Below are 17324 nucleotides of genomic sequence, written 5' to 3' on the forward strand. Positions count from 1 at the left end.
ACCCCTATTGTTTTCAGTTGCTAATACATGTGATGAGTTTGTCAATGATACTACTTGCCGGTTAGCTTCAATGGCCCAATTATTTAATTGACAACTGTTTCTGATTCTGGGAAACTATGTAATGGCAAAAAAAACAAAAAACGAGTGAAAACAGTATGTTTAACTTCTCTTTCAAGATTTTTGTTATAATAAGGAATCCAGTGATGTTGAACTTCTGATTTCATTTGCTCAATATTATATTGATGCGTTATTATCTGTTTATTGTCTCAATATTATATTGATGCGTTATTATCTGTTTATTGTCTTTTATACTTTTTGTTCATTCCACAAGTATGTTTAGAAAAGAAGCCAACACCTGACCCAATAATCTTAAAAAAAACACTCTGTGATTTTTATATGCCCGTTTTCCAAAACGGGACGTGTAATAGTTTCACCCTTGGTGGGCAGGCGGGCGGCGGCGTCTACAGCAGTGTCCGCTCTCTAATTGAAGTAGTTTTCATCCGATCTTCACCAAACTTGGTCAGAAGTTGTATCAAGACAATATCTAGGTCAAGTTAGAATATGGGTCATGCTGAGTCAAAAACTAGGTCACAGGGTCACTTAGTGCATTTCAAGGATTTAGCATTGTGTTCGCTCTCTAATTGAAGTAGTTTTCATCCGATCTTCAACAAACTTGGTCAAAAGTTGTATCTAGACAATATCTAAGTTAAGTTCGAATATGGGTCATGCCGGATCAAAAACTAGGTCACAGGGTCACTTAGTGCATTTCAAGGATTTAGCATGGTGTCTGCTCTCTAACTGAAGTAGATTTCATCCGATCTTCACCAAATTTGGTCAGAAGTTGTGTCTAGATGATATCTAGGTCAAGTTTAAATATGTGCTGCTTAATTTTCAAAAATAATTCATTTTGCCACTCAAATGGTAAAGTTATCAAGTTGTTCAAAACCTTCAAACGGGCGTATCTTGTGACAATTTGGCACTCTTGTTTTTGCTTTTATTTTTTACAGCCTATGCCATTTGGATTGTAAAAATTAGCGCCATAAATCATGAACTTGGGAAAAAATAATTTGATAAACCATAAAATTGGGGAAAACGAAGCATTATTAATATGATTATAAGTAGCATAATTAAGTGAATGTTTGGCAGCATTTTTATATTAAAAAGTAAATCTGCTTTAATTTTTTCTTACAATGAAGACAATGTTTAGTAAATATACTTTCACATGCATATTAAACTTGCAATAATCTATAGTTTCTTAAATACAACATTTAAACATTTTCAAGGCATTAAGTTTAAATAAGTATTTTTTAAATTAAATATCATATTGGAAAAAGCATTAACAAATATTAACAACCACACTCTCAATATTGCCAATACACAAAAGTAGCTCAATATTGCTCAAATTAAGAGTCTTATTATTGCCAATCAAATCAATATTGCCCATACAAAAGTAGCTGAATATTGCCAATACACAAAAAGAAACTCAATATTGCCTATACAAAAATAGCTCAATATTGCCTGTACAAAAGTATCCCAATATTGCCCATACACAAAATTGGCTCATTTTTTCCACGCAAAAGTATCTCAATATTTCCCACACAATAGTAGCTCAAAATTGCGCATCCACAAAAGAAGCTCAATATTGCCCATAGACAAATAGCTCAATTTTGCCCATACAAAAGTAGGTGATTATTTCCCATACAGAGGTAGCTCAATATGGCCCATACAAAGTAAGTTCAATATTCCCCATACACAAAAGATAGCTCAACATAATATACATAACAGATCATAACATACCGTTATTGTAATGCAATGCCTCTGGCCCAAAATACAATTGTTCAATAATCATCCAATGTTGTGACAACACGGATATGTTAATTACCCCCCGTTTTCGCAGAGCTGCGACTTTAGGACGATCATTACGATCAAGCCATGATATGAAAAAGGTTTGGATCGGGGCGGATCGAGGCTGATCGGAGTCTAAATCAAGGACTTTGGCAAATTATGGTTTTCATTTCGCCAAGATCCCGCTACGTTTGTTTTGAGCATGTTCAAAGCTTAAAGCCACCCAAGTTGATATTTCTCACATATCTCAACTGACCAGAATAGATCAGTATTCGTCAGATACATTCTAAAGCTTAACTCTTCCATACTGATTTTCGCATAAATTGTGCCATAAAATGCCCAAAGCACCTAATATAATGGAATCCTCAAGACTATTATTAACCTGTAATGTTTGCACGCTTTGGGTCACGTGAGCTCCTATTTCACGTAATTTCCACTTCCACGCATTTCAAAACAAAGAAGAACTACTAAATAACACAAGCAATTTACAAACAAATTATGTCTACAGATAGCCCTAGCAAAGTGATTATAAAACATGTTTTTGTCTAAAAAAAAAAATGGATAAATGAGGATCATTGTGTATTGAATATCATGTTCGTGAAAAAATCAGAATGCAAGCTGATTGCATAAGAACGATTTCTCAGATTAGAGCAAATTCAATAAGATCGATTTGTGGATTGAAAACAAATGGAGTTTTTATCAAGCTGGATGAAAGTTTATTGAAATTTTTCGATTAATATGCATAGATATTTACAAAAAATCACGCAAAAAACATTTCGCTGCTATGTCCTGTCTGTTTGCTTGTCCCATTGTAAACGGGTTTAAACCGTAATGACATGAGTATTCATCATTCATGCAAATGGCATTGTAAACAATGATGCAATGGTCACATGGTTTTACATGTGACCCGCACGTGTTTAAATTTAGATAATTTCTGTGCATGCACAGAAATTGAAAAGCCCTAACTTTGTGCTGAATTTGGGCATTTCATTATCCGATTTTGACCAAATTTTTTGCACATCTGACATAAATACAAACACATTTTGACTTATAATCACTTTTTGTGACACATAACAAAAATATACCAAAATCAACTCGGGGGAGGGGGGGGGGGGGCTTTAATATCACCTATATACAAAAGTCGCTTAATATTTCCAATACTAATGTAGCTCAATATTGCCCATAATTTAACATTGCCCGTACAAAAGTAGCTCATTATTGCTTGTACAAAAGTAGCTCAATATTAACCAGACAAGAGTATTAAGAGCCGTACTTGTGATTATAAGCTTTGATGTATTGGAATAGCTCAATAGTAAGCAGTATTTTTCGTGGTAATTCTGCTTTTGGATAAAAGCAGTACAGATTGGTTACAAGGTGTTCTCACAGAATTGTTAAGACTCTGGCTGATTTCTGATGCATTGTGATTTCTCATGCAGTCTGGTTGTCAACACTAATGTGTAACCACAAACTGTGGACAGCGAATGACTACAAACTGTGGATGTAGGGACCTATGACGTGATCAATCTGACGCACTTCATTCTTATTTGATGCTATACAACTACAACAACTTTCACACTCTTGTGTTTAGAATTGTTGCTGTTTTAACTTTTGTCGCTAATAAGTACATTAAGTATTATTAAGTACATGGATGTGACAGATGAAGTATATCTGTTTAAACATGTGAATGAAAATTATACATTTAAAGAACCAGAATTTAAAGCTCAAATAATGTATTAAATAAAAAAAACATTAATCAATTAAAAAAATACATGTAAAACATCATACATATTACATCAATTTAATAATGCAGGTGCATTTTTTTCAAAAGGCACGCAATTGTGTTGAATACAATTGTAATGTCAATCAGGAGCACTTTTTTGCGAAAATATTGATCTCATTTAATATTGCAGCCTTGGCCTCCCTATTTTGTGAAAAAAATGAGTCGCGAACTGTTCAAAATTGTGAAAAAATGAGTCACAAACTTTTTCAATTTTTTTAAATTTGAGTTGCAAACTTCTTAAAATTGTGAAAATTTGAGTCGCGAACTTCCCAAAATTGTGAAAAACAGCCATTCCCACAGAAGGAAAAAAAGCCCTGGTATTAAGCCCCATTTTTCTAGAGTATGGCACATTAATAACCGAATCACCCCAGATGACCTGACATCAGTGTCCCTAGTCTAGAGCTTGTTTGCTGACTGAGGGGTCACTGTCAGTTTTACGACTCTCTTTATGGACTACATTGTATTAGCTGACATAAAGTGCTTCTTACTGTCACATTAATTAATTGGTATAAAATGCTATTTTCATGTAATTAATGTAGTGACTTCCATGTCAGGATGTGTGACTTGTTGCCTTGTTGGTGGACATACATGGGCGGTAAGGCCAGTCAAAACTATGGCTGTCCGATCGCCCCATATTGGCTGCTTGCGCTGTCGGGGACAGTAATCAGATCGAGTCATTAACCAGACTGGTCATCACAATTATAGCTTCTTTGTTCATAGATATTAATTAACAGGGCCCATAGGCTGATAACCCCAAATGTTGTGCTAAGCCCCTTGAGTTTCTTACACTTCTTTGACCAATGAGAGTGTAAGAATACACAGATTGAGGCAACTATGGCAAAAGTTTTTGTGTTTAATCCCATTTTTATTACTTATTATGAAGCTGTTAATAAAAGCTTTGAACATATGTATGGATGTTATAAGTTTGACATCTGTTTCACTAGCATTTAATGTATGTAATTGAATATTTTGTGAATACTCTTCCAAAATTTCTTGATAACGATATGCATCAGGCAATGTTCGACATTTCAATATTTCTCCATTTTGTATTAACATTCATTGACTAAGTATATTGTCTAATGACCAATGTTTCAGATATCCCAGAAGAAGAAGCCCAAACTGGATATGTAGCTTCTTTGCAAAAGATTACTATGTTCTACCTTACTCCTGACAAAACCCTTGCTGCCTAGGACAGTGGTGGGCTGCATGGCGGCACGGCGGCTGTGACAGTCTGTGCTGCAGAGCAATGCAGAAAGCAATTACGAGCCCTCAGGCATATTTATGTTTTAAGGTAATTGATATTATCAACAGCGGCTGTCAGTCACGCATTTTCCCCACCACCTCATGTTGTGTGTGTACTGCTCCCACATCATATCTTACAATGCACTGGGAATAATTAGAGATACTTGTGGCGTAAGCTTAGGCTGGGGGTTTACTTCTTCTCAGAAAATTATCATTTTCAACTTTTCTTAGGTAACTTGTGATTCTGAAAGGTGATTCTTTTCTCTTGGCATTTTTGTGAGCATTTTTTGTGGAGAGTTTTTCTTTTAAATTAAATAAGTTTTAATTATATAAAAAATATGTTTATGTATTTTTTTTTAATTTGTTAAAATTGTTGCCAATGACTTTCACTGACATTGTCAATAAGGTCTATGATTTTGATCAATCATATACTGATTTCAAATAATATGTCACTTTGATATTTTAGTATATTTTTATATACTTTTTTCTTATTTTTGTAATGTTTTAGCATTCCTATTATCTTTATATATCTTTTTAACAAAAAAATCTATTTTATACTAGTCAAGTTGTTAATGATTATGAAAGCATGTATGGTAAAAAAAAAACTCAAAATATCTTCAAGGTATTTACCAGTTTTTAGTTTTTAATGTTTTGTCCAAATTTTTGTGGAATGATTTAGGGTTGATGTTAGTGTTAAATGTCAATGCAGATTGTAACATTTTTTATTTTTTTGTACCTTTTTTTATGTATTCATTTTTCTGTCATTTAAAAGAGGTATCAGGAATGCTTTTAGAAAATCTAATTCACAAGGCTTGAAACAATAGTGTGTGTGTCTGTATGTATGTGTGTGCGTACAGGCAAGTGTTGTATGGAAGGAATTGTTCATCTGTGTATTATATGTGCATAAGTACCTTTGTGTATGGTTATGTATAATGTTCATATGTGACTTTGCAGTTGTATGAGTGAGATTATTAGTATCATAATGTACACAAAACTGCAAATGTGCTATTGGCAGAGACACTTCTTATAATGGTAGATTTGATGACTTTAATTTGATGATCCAGTGAAACAGTTATTAAAAGTTGAATGTGGCTATAGAAGTTGTATTTGTGATGTCTTGGATTAAGATAAAAAATCTAAGAGAGATTTGTAATTGGAATATTTTGAAAAAAATACAAATTGTGATTGTGAAATTTTGTAACATTTTATGACTCTCACTTTCTTGTGTGAGGACTAAATATATGGATTGTCATAAAAAATGGATAACATATAAATTGTAAGTGATTATAAACTGTTATTCAGTGGAATTGATTATTTCTACATAAAGTTATTTGTTTATTTATGAAGAAATATATTATTGATTTTTGAATTATATACTAAATTTCTAGCTTAGAAATAAGAATGAATACATATGTTAACACCCAAAAAGGATTACTGTTAATTTACTTAAGAACACATAATTTAACCTCTCTTGTCTGACAAATTGCCCTGACACAATTAAACTGTGTTTAGTACAACTTATTCTTCAATTAACTCTTATATTAATAAGGGAAAAGATACTGACTTAAAGATAATGAATAAATATGGTTTCCTGAATACTCTGTTTTGTGTTTGTGTGTGTTTGTTTATGCTTCATATGTGGTCTTTTTACCATAAGTGTATTTTCTTTGTATATTACCCACTAGGTTTGCACACCAAATGACATGTTTTATTCATTTTCATGACCTGTAATAATTTTGCCCTAATACAAGTTGGGTTTTTATGAAATGAATGCCAATAGGTAAATAAAAGACTGACTAGGTCAATAGAGTAATGATCGATATAAATATGACTGCTGCATGCACCTTTTTTTTTTCCTGTTTAATATAAATTACACCTATATGACTCTGAAATCTCATTAAATATATAAAAAGTGGCAAGAATATAGTTTAAAAACACTTAATGTTCACAAAGAATGAATTTTTATCAAAATATTTTAAATAAAAGCTGTGTACAGTTACACAGTCACACATGACATAACAGTAGAGGTGATTAACAGAATGTTAAATACGGTAGTCGAGCTTTTGCTTGAAGCTTTGGATGCCATTAAGCTAAAATAAATTGGTGTAAACAAAATTGTTATATAATTTCTTTAAAAACATTAACTGTATTTATACTAATTGTGTGTGTTTAACCAAATAATTGTTGTTTTTTTTAATACAATTTAATTTTTTTTTTTTTTAATTTCTTATCACACATACTAATGGTTGAATTAAGCTGATAAAAATACATTTGAACATGATTTAGACTACAGTGAACTCTCTCTGTATTTAACACCAAATGGTCCGGAACAACATGTCCAGTTTTCAGGGAGTTCATTTTCTATAATGGTTTTAGGCATATCTGTACAGCATTTAGTTATGTCAATCTAATACACATTATCAGCGTTATCAGTTATCATGTGGTTATTTACATATAAATTTCAATATGCATAATACAAAGTTTTACATTTGATAATCATTGACACTGAAACTGCAAACCAGAAACAGATAATTTAAATATATGAATGAATTGTCTTTGAGAATCTGTTTCATGTCTCAAAAAAGGGAAACATTTTCATGTACTCATATTTCAATACATGGTAACTTTTAATATAATATTTTGTTTTATTTAGAATAATCAAATATGATTTAATAGTATATTATAAAAAACACATTATATATCAATTTAATTGTATTTTGTTTTATTTAGAATATTCAAATATGATTGAATAGTATATTATCAACAAAACACATTATTTATCAATATAATTGATTCAAACAATTAAATTGTAAAAATACACAATTAAATAATTTTAATGGGGTTTGTTGTTCATCATTACTTAATGTTAATGACAGATTCAATGAACTTTGGACAAAATGGCTTATTTTTCCACACTGTTTGGTTTACAGATGTTAAGTTGTACACAAACAAACAAACGTGGTGGTACATGTTTGGTATCCGGAATTCATAGGGTCCGGTATATTGAGATTTGGCCCATTACATGTGTAGAAGAACAAGCGGAACTGGAAGATCTTTTCGGTTTTCAGAGGATTTAGATTGATTGAGATTTGGGTTTGTAGAGAGTGGGCTGTATTCCCTCATTTTAATAAAACTTGAAACAAACTGAAGTTAAACTGAAAGGCTTTTTATTTTTGTGCATTTTATTGGTTAATAAGTTAAAATTTAAACCCTTTGCTAATGTGCATGATACTTTTGTCTTGATTTTTTAAAGGGTATTAAATAATTTTGATAATGCTCAAAACAGTCACTAATTTTAAGTTATATATTTTATAATTAAGTGGCAGTTGAAATTGGAATATAATAGATTACTGGTAATTGGTAAATTCCCACAAAAGGTAAAAACTCGGCCCAAGCTATTGTAAACTCATTAATTTCTGTTCATTGAAAATTACTAAATTACTGAAATAAATTTAATTGAAATGTCACTGCATGCTTGTTTTTAAATCACAAGCAAAAGTTGCTGTGTTATTTGTATAAAATGGGTCAAGCTCCTCCTCTCACATGTTTTATGTACAAGCCAAGGTTCGAAACTATTTTATCATAATTAAAATATTAAAATACAGTTCTTGAAGTGTCTTATGAGTACAACTAAAAGCATAACTAAGTTGAGTCCATTTTCAATAAAAAAACATTCCAATTATATTTTTTTACATAAAAAAGAAAATAAAGATTTAAAACTATTTGTTAATAACAATTGTTGAAATTCCCCCGTACTAGATTCAATTAAGCCATTTTTCAATCAATGTGCATGCAGATGAAGCTATGAAATTGTTTCTTAAAGTAGTAAATAAACATTTTGAATAGAAGTTCAACATTTTCTTAATATTGTCTATACAAACAATTGTATTTAAAAAAAAATACTCAGTTTTGTGTCAATGTAACATAATGTTGAATTGATCATTTCACCTATTTTAATAGGTAATTTGGTCTTGTTTCCTAGTCTTTTTTTTGAATTTTGTGCATGAGATTATAAACATATTTCCTTAAATAGAAATGTTTTTTTTTGCTAAGGAACTTTTGCTAATAGTTTTTTCTTGTGAAATAATACTCCAAAATGATAAATGCATTTTAAATAGTATTTAATTAATTGGTGTTAATTTTTACTAAATGCAAATAATCAGAGAAGTCAGGATTGTGTCTTAATTCACTAATGAATTATGTCTAGTAATTAAGAGATTGCAAGTTTTGATTTATTTTGCTTCAGAGCAATTTGTTTTAGACTTAATTGAAATCATTATGAGGCAAAGGTGAATGTCATCATTACTTTTTACTCCCTAGTTTTGTGTGACTCAGTGACCCAGGTGATGTGAATGACTGTGCTGTGCTGGTACTAGGATGTGGTTCTCTGAAACTGCTTAACCATGTTGAATAGAAACTTCCTTGTGAAAACAGCATTTTATACCAGAATTTAAGCAATTAGCAATGTTTCCCGTTTGTAAATTGTGGCACAAGATGTAAATGCAAGCATGTTCTCCAAAATAATGTACAACCTTTTCTTTACAATGTAATTTTATATTGAGTAAACAATTACATGAAATTTCTTACATTTATTAAATTATCAGTTTTGAGCCTGGGTTTTTAATATATGCAGAAATGTTATTTGTTCAATAATATATTTTATTGTGTACACAGATCACTTTTTTAGTGACAAATCCAGCACTGGTTGACATCAGAAAATGTTGCTAATATGCAGTTCTAAAGATAAAGACGAAGTTCTCTTTCCAAGAATGCCGCACAAATTAACAACTCATTTTAAGGTGATTATGAATCACTATATCGCAGACACCGCCTGAATCTGATTGTTTCCATTACTGACCAGAACAATGATGTCACCATAAATGCACTAAGAATAATTCAATGGTCAAGCGTTGGTTGTTATGCTTATATAAATGCATGTTATTTCATATCAATATTCACATTGTTCAAGTTACCAGTTATATTAGCAGGTACTTTCTTTGTATTTATGTATTGTATTTTTACTATGAATTATGTGAATTTTTTAAATAAATGTAAACTATTTCTTTGAATGGAAATTCATATGAATGCTGGTTTTGGCAATCATATATTGCAACAAATTAAATAATTTTTAAAAATTGAATAAGGAAAATGTGCTTAACATAGTTCATAAAGACTTTATGCTGTGTTCATCAATTGTCACCTTACTGCAGTAATAAATGTCTTCCTAATGAAGTGTTACCTAATTGGTCGACCAATTAGTGTTTTCATATTTAGGACATATTTTAGTATTCTCTATAACTGTTTGATTTCATATGGTTATAAACTCACTGTAATGAGGCTACAGAGAAAAGAATGCATCAAAATACTTTATTTATGAAGCTTGAACCTAATTTAAAGAATAACAATGTTTTTTTTTCCTGTTTTCTTGTATAAATTGAATTTATTTGTCTTCTGTATTTGATTGTTCAATAATTTTTTAATGTTTATAAAAAAGAAAATTATTTGTATTTTATATAATTTCAGGTCTCCTGCTGTTGCACTCAAAAGTCATAAACAAGGGAAGATGTATAATTTAACTAAATTAAATACATGCCTGGGCGAAAATAATTTGTTGTAAACATAAAGTAAAGGAATATAAAACAATACAAGTAAGCTTGATGTCAGCAAGCAAAAAGTGCATGGGTGAAAAATACTTGAATATTTTCGTTTGAAAACTTTGCTTTAAACAGATTAAAAGTATAAACACTCACATGTGCATGTTTCGACAAATGCTTCATCAACTTCATAATTAAAGAAAAGAACAATTATGACAAAAGCCCTTGTAATAAAAATGAGCCTAAAGAACTGTTTTAAGAATTATATCTCGGACTAGGAAACGCATGGATATTAAACCTGTCAGGGAAACTTGAAGAGAAATAAACAGTGTTACAAGGATAGCAAGGGGGGCCACTGCCGACTGCCGGGATGTACAATGAGACGTATGGTCCCCACTGGACTGGGAACCAGCCGCCCCATCGGTGGTTCAGGTAAGACATCCATACACGGTTAAACATCACACTTATATATATACCAGTAGTAGTTTCGGTCCAAAATTAAGTTTGTATTTACAATCATGCGGATGTGTTTCTTTGCTTTCTACTGAATCCAGTGCTTGCCATTTTATTCTTCTCGTCTATTCCAAGTTGAAAAAATAAAGAAATTCAAATTTAATGCACAGCTTAAGCAGTTGTTGGTTTTTATTTAAATGAGTCAGTGTTTTTTATGCTCCCCCCAAAAAAAATTTGGGGGGAGCATATAGTCGCCGCTTCGTTTGTCCGTCCGTGTGTCCGTCCGTCCGTGCACAATTTTGTCGGGGCTATTTCTCAGCAACTAATGACCGGAATTCAATTAAACTTTATGGGAAGCTTCATTACCAAGAGGAGATGTGCATATTATCAGCCGGTTCTGGCCGGATGATTTTTCACAGAGTTATGGCCCTTTGAAATTTTCCATTAACTGTACATATACTGCAATTCTTGTCCGGGCTATTTCTCAGCAACTAATGACAAGAATTCAATTAAACTTTATGGAAAGCTTCACTACCTAGAGGAGATGTGCATTTTATCAGCGGGTTCTGGACGGATGACTTTTCACAGAGTTATGGCCCTTTGAAATTTTCCCTTAACTGTATATAGAGCAATTCTTGTCCGGGCTATTTCTCAGCTTCTTATGACCGGAATTCTATGAAACTTTATGGGAAGCTTCACTACCAAAAGGAGATGTGCATATTGTCAGCCAGTTTTGGTCGGATGATTTTTCACAGAGTTATGGCCCTTTGAAATTTTTCATTGTACATATAGTGCAATTCTTGTCCGAGCTATTTCTCAGCAACTTATTACGGGAATTCAATGAAACTTTATGGGAAATTTCACTACCAACAGGAGATGGGCATATTATCAGCGGTATATGGTCGGATGATTTTTCACAGAGCATCGCCCTTTGAAATTTTCCATTGTACATATAGTGCAATTCTTGTTCGAGCTATTTCTCAGCAACTTATCACGGGAATTATGAAACTTTATGTGAAGCTTCACTACCAACAGGAGATGTGCATATTATCAGCGGGTTATGGTCGGATGATTTTTTACAGAGTTATTGCCCTTTGAAATTTTCTATAAACTGTACATATAGTGCAATTCTTGTCCGGGCTATTTCTCCCCAACTACTAACTGGACTTCAATGAAGCTTTATGGGAAGCTTAACTACCAGGTGTGCATGTTATTAGTGGGTTCTGGTTAGATGACTTATGGCCCTTTGAAATGTTTAAGTTGCTAAACCATCCATCTTATTATTTTGTCAAACTAGTTATGCCCCTCAAGACGTTTCCTTTAATCTGAATAGTGCAGTATTGTGACAAAAAAAAAATTTGGGGAGCATCATCCGTCTCCGACGGTTTCTTGTTTTAATAAACTTAAATAAGTTTCAATTCCCGAGACTGCATTTGCTGATTTTAATGGCTGACCTCTTCTTTGTATCACTAAGATAAAATAATGCATTATTTACCCTGCGCGCCAAAGTGACCACGAAAAACTTTGCTTTCTCAATAGCAAATCTCCTGACCAGACTGCGCTAAATGGTCTAGAGCTACACTGAAATGTTAAATCATAAGACCCCTTTTCACAAGCCATGGCTCCTTACTGTTTCAATGTTCAAAAAGTACTGTGAAACCATTATTAATCGTCAGGCATTAATTTTCGTGACGATTGACGAATTGAAGTTCCTAACGAACAATTATGTCCCATGTTTGAACAAAATTAAGACTGAATTACCGTAGGTATGAGACATTAAAATCCAACGTAATCCACGCATACATACATCTGTTTCGTAATCAAGATAAATCCGGTTTTTACACAAAGGGGTGTAGATTACACAGTGTACTTAACTGACATGTGACATTGCTGTAAAACGTGGGTGCAGTACAGCTGTATCGAATGTGTTGACTTCATTTATGTAGAATAGTAATGATTAGCGCTTATTGTTAACAACTTTATTACCCATTGTGTGTATTGTGTTTTTCAGTGTTGTTGCAGATTATACAACCACTAGTGATGGGCTGATTAATCAGTTCGTCAGTTAATTAATTGCAATAGCCCACTGATAAATTAGTTGACGAAGATTTTCAATTCCTCAACGAATAACTTTTCAACCCTTGTCTTTCTCTTCAAAATTCCAGAAGTGTTTTTCTTTTTTTGTAACAAATGATCTCATTGGTAATTCTATTTTTAACAACCAATGAATACGCTTGTTTCATGGGCAACTATTAGTAGTTGTAAAACATGGCTTAATCTTCCAAATTTTGTTACATGTGCGTTGGTTAAGAAACCTAGTAAAACTAAACCCATTGTCGTATGGAAACATTTGTCGTTGCGTTTGAAAGATCCTTTACTGGCGGGGACAGACGAAAACATCTACAAGGACTATGTGTTCTGTAATTACTGTCAAACACAATATAAGAATCACCATGATTAAAACTCGTAATTTTGATAAATTGTTTTTATGAAATTTCTCATCTTGTCTTTCATTAAAACAACTCCACGACAGTACATTATTAACATGAAACAAGTACATTGCATGTATATTGGCTAATAAACTACTTTTTTTACAAGCACTTGCTATTATTTGTTGAAGGAATTGACGCTATACAAATTGCAAATCTGTATATGATAATCAATTTTTATACTGTCTACATTTTCTAACATCGTTATATTTTGCCTTTAAATTTTAGGACACCGAGTGTACAGTCAAGTTACCATTACCAGATCAGTAGCGTAATTAAGTTGTTCTGGTGAAAAGCAATACCTGTTTTGAGACTTCTGTTACACCAGTTTGATTAAATATTACCTTTGCTTACTGATTCAGCACACAGACTTATTTTTAAACGCAGGCAAAATGTATTTGAGATACCTTTTTTTTCGCCTCAGAATTCATGCACTAACGAATCAGTTGTAGCCATAACGGATCACGTGACTGAAACTACTCAGGGGGGCATCTAACAAGCAATTTGAACTGTTGAAACATGAAATGTGTTGTTAACAATGACCAAGTTACATTGCCAGATATAAATTATATTCATTTTTGTGTTATTAATTGTTTTGTATGTGTGTTGTATCCACACTTTACGCATGGTGTTCTTGTATGTATTATTTGTTGAAATTCCTTAAAAGATTGAAAAGATATGGGCATCTTATAAACCATGTACATTGTATGAATCATTTCTAATCATCGATATTTAACATGGAACATAAATAAAACATTAAAATTGAGATCATTAATTTTATTGTAAGAATCAACAAGATTTGCATATATTTTATTATAATATATTATTAATACGTATATTATCATGCTTGATCCGTTATTGCGCTAATTCTTCAGTTTATTTAAGGTGTTGCAAAATCTTAAACATGAATCAAAACTGAAATGGACTTTTGCAGGCAGAAAGACTACTAAATGGCCTTTAAATTAATGCGTAAACTTCTTACTTTCCAACAGAGTTATAGCATGTTGCCGCTAAACATGTTCAACCTAGATTTGGAAACGAGACGATTACAACTCAATCATTGCGTTTTAAAGAACAGGCCTTGAAGATGCTGTGTGCAAAATATCATCTAAAAATGTCAACTATTTATCGCGATACGCAGTCTTGAACATCAAAGTGATCCGCTATGGGTAATGACCCGGTAATGGTAACCTGACTGTACTTATGTTATTATTTGTAAGTATCCAAAAACTTTGAGTTATTACGGTACTTACTATTGATAAATAGTAAATATAAATATAATAGTGAGCAACAGATTCCGATTAATTTACCAAACTGGTGGGCCATAGTTTTTTTATGCCCCCGAAGGAGGGCATATAGTGATCAGACTGTCCGTCTGTCTGTCCGTCACACTTTGCGTTTAGGTTTCACGTTTGGTTTCGAAAAATGCTCATAACTTCTATGTCCCTTCACATAGCAATTTGATATTTGGCATGCATGTGTATCTCATAGAGCTGTACATTTTAAGTGGTGAAAGGTCAAGGTTTTCCTTCAAGGTCAAATGTCAAAAAAACATGTATCAAAGCCGCTCAGTAGGGGGCATTGTGTTTCTGACAAACACATCTCTTGTTTTAACATTTTAATATTGATACAACATGTATTATTTATTTTACTTTTTAATGCTTCAGTGCTATGTTCAGTGACTGAATCAAAAATATTTGCAATTTAATTTTCATTTACTGGTTAATGACCAATAATTGAAGAGGAGCAATAACTGAGGAACCTGTTCATTTGATTACAACTTTTATCTTGTTGAATGAGCAAACAATTTTTTGCAGAAACTCATTCCAGGAATGAACAATTGTCCATGGATTGGGTATTGTTTAACTTTGAATGTTCCAAACCTAGATCCAACAACTTGAACATACTCTTTGTTGAAATTGATCCTTGTGCTGGGCAATATATTGTTTTAGTAAACTATAGCCCTTGTGGTTAGTTATATTGGAAGTTGTTGAAGTGATAGGAGATAATGAAATAATATCTCAAATCAGAAGCTAACTCCACAATAGGACACTGCATTAGATAGAAATCTTGTTTTGGTAAAGGTCTACAATAACTTCACATCATAGTTTTGATAATAACCATAATGACTTTAGCAGATGCTGATGTGCAGAGAGACTTATGCAATATTTGAGCTCAACTTCATAGTTTGTGTGGAGAGCTAAGGAATATTGAAATCATTAGACTCTCCTAATTGATATATAATTATACTGTGATGAAAGTGGAAGATTGTAAGGTTAAGAAATGAGAACTTGTAATAGTTTGTAACAAGGAGTTGTACCCTGAATACAAATCAGGATTATGTCTTGAGATGTTAGATATTAGCCGTGCTCTGGGAAATGGGGCTTAATGCATGTGTGAAAAGTGGGGTCCCAGATTAGCCTGTGCAGCCTGCTTTCTTCTTTTATGTACCGTTATTTTTTTTGTTTAAAGAAAGTCCCTTCTTAGCGAAAATCCAGACTAGGCTGAAAGTATCTCCCTGATTAGGCTTATCTGGAATGACACCTTCCTTACATGAATTAGCCCAATTCTCCTATTTTTGCAGCACATGGCTTATGTACTCATGAACAATGACATAGATTTTAAGCAATAGTTTCTCTTTAATATATTTCTGTATTTATTGGAAACCAAAATAAATGATTAATATTACTTGAACATCATTAAAAAGGCATTATTTTTTTGTTGCAAAACTATTTGTGAGCAAAGCAAGATTTAAATAAATTAAAAAAATAATCAGAAAACTCTTCTGGTTACTCTAATTAAAAAAAACAGACATTAAAATAGACTCTTGCATCCACAAAAGCTTCATATAAATTAATTTTCTTACAAATCTGGACTATTAATTTAAAAGAAAATCCACACAAAATGAAACTCTGTCCATGCCTACAAAAAAAGTCATGAACACAGTTTGAATATACATTTTCAATGATACAAAAAATACTGTTCCATGAAAAAGCAATCGAAAAGTGCTTATTTTAGTGGAAGTATAGACAGAATATTACTACAAATAGATTCAGAAAATGAAATTAACAGTTTTGTTGGAGAAATTTAAATCACCACCATGATGGTCATTTTAAGTTTGATGTCTAATTCCATATGCAAATTATACAGTGTTTGGTAATAGAAAAGTAATGGAATTTTTCAGATATTTCAATAATGAAAAACTCACCTGACTAAATAGGTTTGTCATTTTACAACAAAGGTCAATACATTTTAATATTTTTTTTGTGCTAAGTTGCTAAGCATGTGAAACAAAATGTTATTTTTAGGAATTTCAGTTATTTATTTTTTAGTATTCCATGAAAGTTGTGAAAAGTATAAGGCGGATTATTGGTGGTAAATGGCCAGTTTTGTTTTTAGCATAGAGGTTGTAGGTGCGATTGACAAGTCCAGCTAAATTAGCAGCATTCAGATGTAGATATAATGTTGAGAGTTGAAAATCTTTTTGATAATGTGGTCTTAAAGTTCCAACTTCTGGGTACAGACTTGTTTGATTATTTATTAATTTTAAATTTTGATTGATGATTTGAAAGCATGTTTATTAGAAACTATAGCCTTTAAATTACAAACTTAAAGTTAAAAATCCATAGTGGCCCAGTGGTAGCATGAAGATTTTGCTCCTCATGTCCCTGGTTCCAATTGTGGCGAAAGTCACACATTTTTAACCAGGTTTTCCGAAGGAAAAAACTGGTTATTAGATTGGCGATGTCGGCTGGCGGGCTGGCTGGCGGGCGGAACAAGCTTATCCGGGCCATAACTTTGTCGTTCATTGTCCGATTTTAAAATCTTTTGGCACATTTGTTCACCATCATTAGATGGTGTGTTGCGCGAAAGAATTACATCAATATCTCCAAGGTCAAGGTCACAATTTGAGTTTGAAGG

At 32.3% G+C, this 17324-nt stretch overlaps 1 protein-coding gene across 2 annotated transcripts in view; it reads left to right on the forward strand.

The window, feature by feature from the left end:
* Nucleotides 1-17324, forward strand: part of LOC127869191 (zinc finger protein rotund-like) — a 245230-nt gene that overhangs the window by 22305 nt on the left and 205601 nt on the right. For both annotated transcript variants that reach the window (XM_052411533.1, XM_052411534.1), the window contains 2 exons: nucleotides 4721-4916; nucleotides 10391-10893. In XM_052411533.1, the coding sequence (XP_052267493.1) occupies nucleotides 10832-10893 (62 nt within the window). In that variant the 5' untranslated portion in view covers nucleotides 4721-4916; nucleotides 10391-10831. The remainder of the gene's footprint in view (nucleotides 1-4720; nucleotides 4917-10390; nucleotides 10894-17324) is intronic.

Source organism: Dreissena polymorpha, chromosome 2, assembly GCF_020536995.1.
Source record: "Dreissena polymorpha isolate Duluth1 chromosome 2, UMN_Dpol_1.0, whole genome shotgun sequence".
Classification (NCBI taxonomy): Eukaryota; Metazoa; Mollusca; class Bivalvia; order Myida; family Dreissenidae; genus Dreissena; species Dreissena polymorpha.